General features: G+C 42.2%; 1 protein-coding gene across 1 annotated transcript; it reads left to right on the top strand.

Moving 5' to 3' along the window:
• Positions 1–408: 408 nt before the first annotated feature.
• LOC149525410 (3-oxoacyl-[acyl-carrier-protein] synthase, mitochondrial-like) lies at positions 409–5,939 on the top strand. Its single transcript, XM_089776627.1, has 2 exons — positions 409–1,435; positions 4,904–5,939. Exons 1-2 carry the CDS (start codon positions 459–461, stop codon positions 5,304–5,306), a joined length of 1,380 nt encoding a protein of 459 aa, XP_089632753.1. The 5' UTR covers positions 409–458; the 3' UTR covers positions 5,307–5,939.
• The last annotated feature ends 865 nt before the right edge of the window (positions 5,940–6,804 follow it).

The following is a 6,804-nucleotide window of genomic DNA, read 5'->3' as shown; positions in this document are numbered from 1 at the left end:
TAGGAGGGACATAGAAAGGTGAAATGACTTGCCTTGTCATGTCAGATCAGTGATAGAGCTGGAAACAGAATCCAACTCTTTCACTGATCTAATGCCCCATTTTCTAAATAGGGAGGGAATGGCAAACTACATCCAGCAGGAGCTGCAAGCAGGCATACTTGTGGACATGCTTGCCTTGGTGAGCCGCATTTGGCCCATGGGCCACTTATTATCCACCCCTGCTCTAAAACATGCTGTCTGCCATAAAGGTTATGATGAGGTTCCTAACTCACTGTAATAAATAATCATGATGAGATATTAGTCATGCCAGGAAAATGATTCTCTGCAATTTACAAATCAGACGTGCATTAAAAGGCTAGTCCTAATTTTAGTGAACTTAAATACCTTTTACATCAACTATTTCATTGTTGCCTTTTTTTCCTGTTACAGAAACACATTTCAGTACCCTGCTGTCCATTATGATCTCACAGGGATTACAAGATTTCTTAAAAATTCTAAGTTTTATGTCTCGCAATCCAAAATTACAGCAGTGTTTAAGAAAGGGTTTCAGCACTGAGTCACTTTCAAAACATCAAAGGCGAGTCGTTGTCACAGGTATTGGCTTAGTGTCTCCTCTTGGCGTTGGGACTCAATTTGTGTGGGATCGCCTTCTCCAAGGAGAAAGTGGGATTATTGCTCTAGATGGGCAAGAATATACAAGTGTTCCATGTAAAGTGGCTGCTTGTGTGCCAAGAGGAAATGGCAAAGGTCAGTTCAATGAAGAAAACTTTGTGTCGAAATCAGAAAGCAAATCCATGGCATCTGCCACTATCATGGCCATGGGTGCTGCAGAACTAGCAATGAAAGACTCTGGCTGGCATCCGCAATCTGAACTGGATCACTTAACTGCTGGTGTGGCGATTGGAATGGGAATGGTTCCACTGGAAGATATTTTCAATACAGGCTTGACGTTTAAAACAAAAGGCTATAACAAAGTCAGCCCATTCTTTATCCCTAAAATCTTAATCAATATGGCAGCAGGTCAGATCAGCATTAAATACCAGCTGAAAGGGCCCAATCATGCTGTATCAACTGCTTGTACCACAGGAGCACATGCTATTGGAGATTCTTTTAGATTTATAGCCTATGGTGATGCTGATGTGATGCTGGCTGGAGGAACAGAGGCTTCTATTAGCCCCTTGTCAGTAGCTGCATTTGCAAGAGCTCGGGCACTCAGCACTAACTTTAACTCAAGCCCTAAACTGGCATGTCGACCATTCCACTCAGAGAGAGAAGGATTTGTAATGGGAGAGGGTGCCGCTGTGTTGGTGTTGGAAGAATATGAACATGCTATGCAAAGAGAAGCCAGAATGTATGCAGAAATTTTAGGTTATGGACTCTCTGGTGATGCTTGCCACATAACAGCACCTAATCCGGATGGAGATGGTGCTTTTAGGTAAGAATTTGTAGATTAATTTGACAGATACATTATTAAGATGTTATTTTTTGTTGGTCAACATTCTCTCTAAATTTATCTAAATTGTCAACATGAATGCCATCCACATACCTTTAATTGATGTGGGAGCGTTTAAAATATAATGGCATGCAGATTTTCGTAAAACCTGAAAGCTTAAATCTGAACAATGAAAGATTTTTGTAAGAGTTTATCTTATTTTTATTTTTAAACTGATGTAGTGGGAAGATAATCTCACTAGATCCAGCCTATTTGTGTGATATTATGGAAGCTGTATTCAATATGGAAAATATTTCACTTACTTTTGATGTACACAGCTGTTCACCATGAATTACTCCCAACTATAATTCCATGCTAAAGGCTCTCTGAGTATAATAAAACCTTATGAATATTTAAGAGGAGAGACATTCAGTTATGAAAGCAGGTAATGCTGTTACCTGAGTTCTTTAGGAAAGCTATTTAATTAACCCATACTGAACATCTAGTACATAAGAGATTGTGTTGTAGTTGGAGAATGTCAGTTATCAGAACGATTCCCTTAAATCAATGGTTTTCAAACTTTGTGTTGTGACCCAGGAATGTAAAGCATTGGGTTGCCTTGCTCAGCACACAGAGACTGGGGAAAGCTGACTTGTGACTTGCCAAACCACTGCTAATCTCTTCCTGTCCTGACACTACAGTCTGGGAAGTGGCCAGCAGATCCCGCTCCTAAGCAGGAAGGCCATGCTGTCACTGCCCTGAGCATTGGCTCTTCACTCTCATTGGCTAACGGGAGTTGAAGGGGCAGTACTTGTGGGCGGGAGCCATGTGAAGCTGCTTGTGTTGCTGCGCCTAGGAGCCGGACCTACTTCTGGCTACTTCTGGAATGCAGCATAGTCTGCAGTGCCAGGATAGGCAGGAAGCCTGCCTCCATGCACCCCTGCTGTGCTGCTGACTGGGAGCTGCTGGAGGTAACTGGGTGCCTTAACCCCGCATCCCAGCCCTGAGCCCCCCAACCTGAAGCCACATCCTGCACTCAAAACCCCTCATTCCCAGCCCCATCACAGAGACTTTAACCCCTAATCCAAAACCCTAACCCCCTCCCGCACCCCAGCCCAGAGCCCCCTCCCACACTCTGAACCACTCATTCCCATCCCCACCCCCCGATCCTGCATCCCAACCCTCTGCCTCATTCTCCACACATCCCAAACTCCTCATTCCATCTCCACTGGGTTGTGGGTATCAATAGTTGGATCAGGAAAAAAATGTTTGAAAACTAACCAACTCCTTAGAATTTACCAGCATAAATAGTCAAAATGCTCTCAAAAGATGTAGGACATAATTAGAACAAATTATGTAGACAAGTTTCTATGCAAAGCACGTGATTAAAACAGACGCTTTTTAAGTGCCTTGCTCTGTTGGGATCTTAATGCAGAATCAGGCCTTCAGTGTGGATTCCTCACAAGGCAGAATACAGGACTTTGAGTAATTTGATTAAATTACAATACAGAACTAAACACAGCAGTGCAAAGGCTTGGGGAAGCTGGGTAACAGAGGAATTGAGGGAGTGGGAAGGAGCCTTGGAGTGAACCTGGAGGGTATTGGATGTGGATGGGGGAAGGCATTTTTTGGGTGGGTAGAATTGGTAGGATGTTGGGAAGTCTCCCCCATGCTGACTCCAACCTTCTTTTCCTTAGTCAGGCACATCTGTCCCTGCACTCCCCACCCTCAGGCTCAACATTGTCACTCCAGTAACTCCTGAGCCCATGCTCCTGTCTGTCCGCCCCACTAGCCATTCTGAACCCCAGTCTGTGACCCTACAGCAGCTCTGTGTGCCCCACTCTGTCCTAACCTATGTCTGTAGGCAGAGTGCTGTGATGAACACTGCTCCTGGGGGGAATTCTGCAGCAGTGGCATATAACGTTTTTCCCCGCCACAGAAAATACATTCTGCCCCAGAAGTGCTGCAGTGTTACTTTTTGCCCACGGGAGGCAACTGTTGTGCCAGAACAGCTGACCGGGTTCATGCAGCTTACTGTTTTGGTGCCACAGCAGCCTTTTGTGGACAAAAGGTGGAGTGCATCACTTCTTGGGAAAAATGTATTTTATGTTGAAAAATACAAAATTATATAGAGCAGAGGAATTCCAGGAGTTCCAGGCTGTATGAAACCAAAACGCTCAGTCATACCTACGGTATAAGAAGCGTCCGTGGGCAGAGTGAGCAGGGAAAGATGCACTCGTGATCAATGTTCCCTCTAATCTTTTCCATCCATGTATGAATTTTTCCATCCATTTGCAGAATATATTTTTATGTCCACTGAGGCATGTTGAACGTGCAACACCAATAGAAAGAAAAAACCTCGCTGTGATTGCTTTGATAATCAGCTGGGCGCTACTGGAATCTCTCCTGAGTGGCTGCATGAGCATCCAGCTTACAGGGAACACTGCTCATGATTTTCCTTTCTGCTGTGGAAATCTACTTGAAACACAATACAATGTGGAGCTGTATTCATTTTTTTGTGAAATCCCTCCTTAGAGTTCAGCTGTTGTCATCCTGTAGGTCAGGACCCCTAGGTGGGTCATAATGCCATTTTAATGAGGTTGCCAAGGCATTAGATTTGCTGGGATCCATGGCTGAAGTGGAATCAGCAGCTCCACTCCCACCTTGGATGGTGGGGCTTGGGCTCTGGACATTTCCACCCTTAAATGGGGCAGGGAGGCTCTGTCCACAGTGGCCTGGGCTTGCTGCAAAGAGAGACTGCTCTGTGGCAGCAGCCCCCCCGTCTGTGGGAGGTCCCAAGCTCTCTGTGGACAGAGAATGCTCTGACATCCCGTGAAGTAGCCTCTGTCCACTGTGAGCCCAGGCCCAGTGCGGACAGACGCTGCTTGGTGGCAGCAGTCCCTGTCCACGGGGAGCTCAAGCCTCCTGCAGGCAGGGGCTGCCGCCGCCCTGTCCTACTGCCTCAGTATCAGAGGCAGTAGGATGGGGCAGCAGGCAGAGCCAGTTTGCACAGGAAGCTGGTTTTTAAACTAGTGGACTGGCTCCAGCCTGCCACCCCACACTGCTGCCTCTGATAGAGAGGCAGCAGTGCAGGGTGCCAGGGGGCTCCGTGAGAGTTGGGCTGGGAGCGCACTGACTGCTGACCCCATCTCTGGGAACTATTGAATAGTCATGTAACCGCTAAAATTGCATGCAGTTACATGACTATTCAATTACACGCTATCTATAGAAGAACAAAATACTTATGATTCCTGAGATCTAAGTGTGTATATTACTCTTCTGTTGCTGATAAAATGTGTGGATCTGATTCTTCTGTCTTCCATCTTGTGTAGTTATTTGCATTGGAACAAAGTGCCCATAAAATGCAACCATTCTGATTTTAGCATTGAATAAATATTTCCACTCTGTACAGATGGCAGTGATTACAAAAGACTGCTGGAAATCAAGCTGTTTCTTTTTCTTTTTCCTTAGATGTATGTCTGCAGCAATTAAAGCTTCTGGAATATGTCCTGAGGATGTAACATATATCAATGCACATGCCACTTCTACGCCACTAGGAGATGCTGCTGAGAATCGAGCTATCAAGAGACTTTTTAAAGATCATGCATATACTCTAGCAGTTTCCTCAACAAAGGGAGCAACAGGACATCTTATGGGGGCTGCAGGGGCTATAGAGGCAGCTTTTTCTGTACTGTCCTGTTACCATGGAATTTTACCACCTACTCTCAACTTGGATAGAACCGAGCCAGAGTTTGACCTCAATTATGTTCCACTAACAGCGCAGGAGTGGAAAAGTGAAAAACGACGCATTGCTCTCAGTAATTCATTTGGCTTTGGTGGCACTAATGCAACATTGTGCTTCGCTAATGTTTAATTTAAAATGTATATATGTGTATAAATACTACAAATTCAGATTGGTATATGGCTTGTAAAATTATGTGTGGTACTGCATTATGTTTTGTTATACCATAACATTTTTACATGAAGTATATCCCTTATTATTCAGTCACATTGGGCACTTGCTTATTTTTTTAATGGTAAGTCAGTCCTTACCTATTTATATTTCAGATTACAAAAATATGAATGTTATTGCTTCGCATTCTGATTTTGCAAATGCTAAATGCTTTCTTTGATTTCGTTCACTTTACTTGGGAGTTTAGGATACTTTTCATGTGGCAGGATTTATTCTTTAGGATTACAACTCCTGTCTGATTAACAGCCCTGTTCATCTCATTCTCTCCTTTAAAATGTTATGCAGAACTTTTGAATATCAAATTCAGCTCTTTAATTAAGCATGCCATATTTTAAAAAGAAGGCATTAAAGTGGGTAATGCTCTAAAATGTTTGATATTAAACATTCAAAAATACATAACACTGTAAAAAACCTATTAATTTCTCATTTTTTTTATCAGTAAGTTCAAGGATATAACAGAATAATCTAAATTGAATTGTTCTTGCAAATGGTTTGTAAAAGATGTGGCTCAGTTAAATAAAAAATTAAACCTGTTTCAGGTATTCTGACTGGGTGAATCCATGAAAACTGAGAGCTTTTGCAACATCAAAGAAGTAGAATCAGCTTACTTTCCTTTTCCTCAAAAGATTTAACAGAGAATAGAAATTTATTTCATTTGAAAGCACGATGGTTTTGTGTCTTCTTGTGTGTGTTGCTAATCCTGATTAAATTTAAATAGAAAGACTTAAAATAAATAAAAATCCCCCATACTGTGTTTGCAGTCTACATATTGAAGATTCTGTCTTCTCACTAGCTCATTTATTTTAATTTTCCATAATAAGTGATATGTAAAGGTATGTACCATAAATAGTGAATTTTCAAAAAAACAGTTGAAATCAATGGGTGTTAAGTGGGTTCAGTACCTTGCAAGTTAGGATGCATAGATGTTAATTGTGTGTTTTATAATAATATATTAGGTATATCTTGAAGTGTTCCTTTAGCTTCATAGTCAAAGCTTATTGATGCATGAAAATAGTAATAATATTGCATTTAAATGAAATGCTAAGCTGCTGCATCCCTTATTTGGTAACATCCGTTTGAATCAGACAGTTTGACTTTATAAATAACTTAATTGTTCAGTTGAAAATGAAATTCACATATAAAAAGTGACATAGAAATGTATTTACCTTAGAAACTTTTTTGTAGTTGTTCCCTAGGCTGTCTCTACACTGGGCCACTTATTCCGGAAAAGCAGCTGCTTTTCCAGAATAACTTGCCAGCTGTCTACACTGGCCGCTTGCTTTTCCAGAAAAGCAATGACAATCTACTGTAAAATTGTCAGTGTTTTTCTGGAAAAACTATGCTGCTCCCGTTCGGGCAAAAGTCCTTTTCCGGAAAAACTATTCCAGAAAAGGGCCAG

Source organism: Pelodiscus sinensis, chromosome 2 (assembly GCF_052426305.1).
Source record: "Pelodiscus sinensis isolate ZL-2025 chromosome 2, ASM5242630v1, whole genome shotgun sequence".
NCBI classification, from domain to species: domain Eukaryota; kingdom Metazoa; phylum Chordata; order Testudines; family Trionychidae; genus Pelodiscus; species Pelodiscus sinensis.
This window is presented reverse-complemented; position numbering and strand designations above follow the sequence as displayed.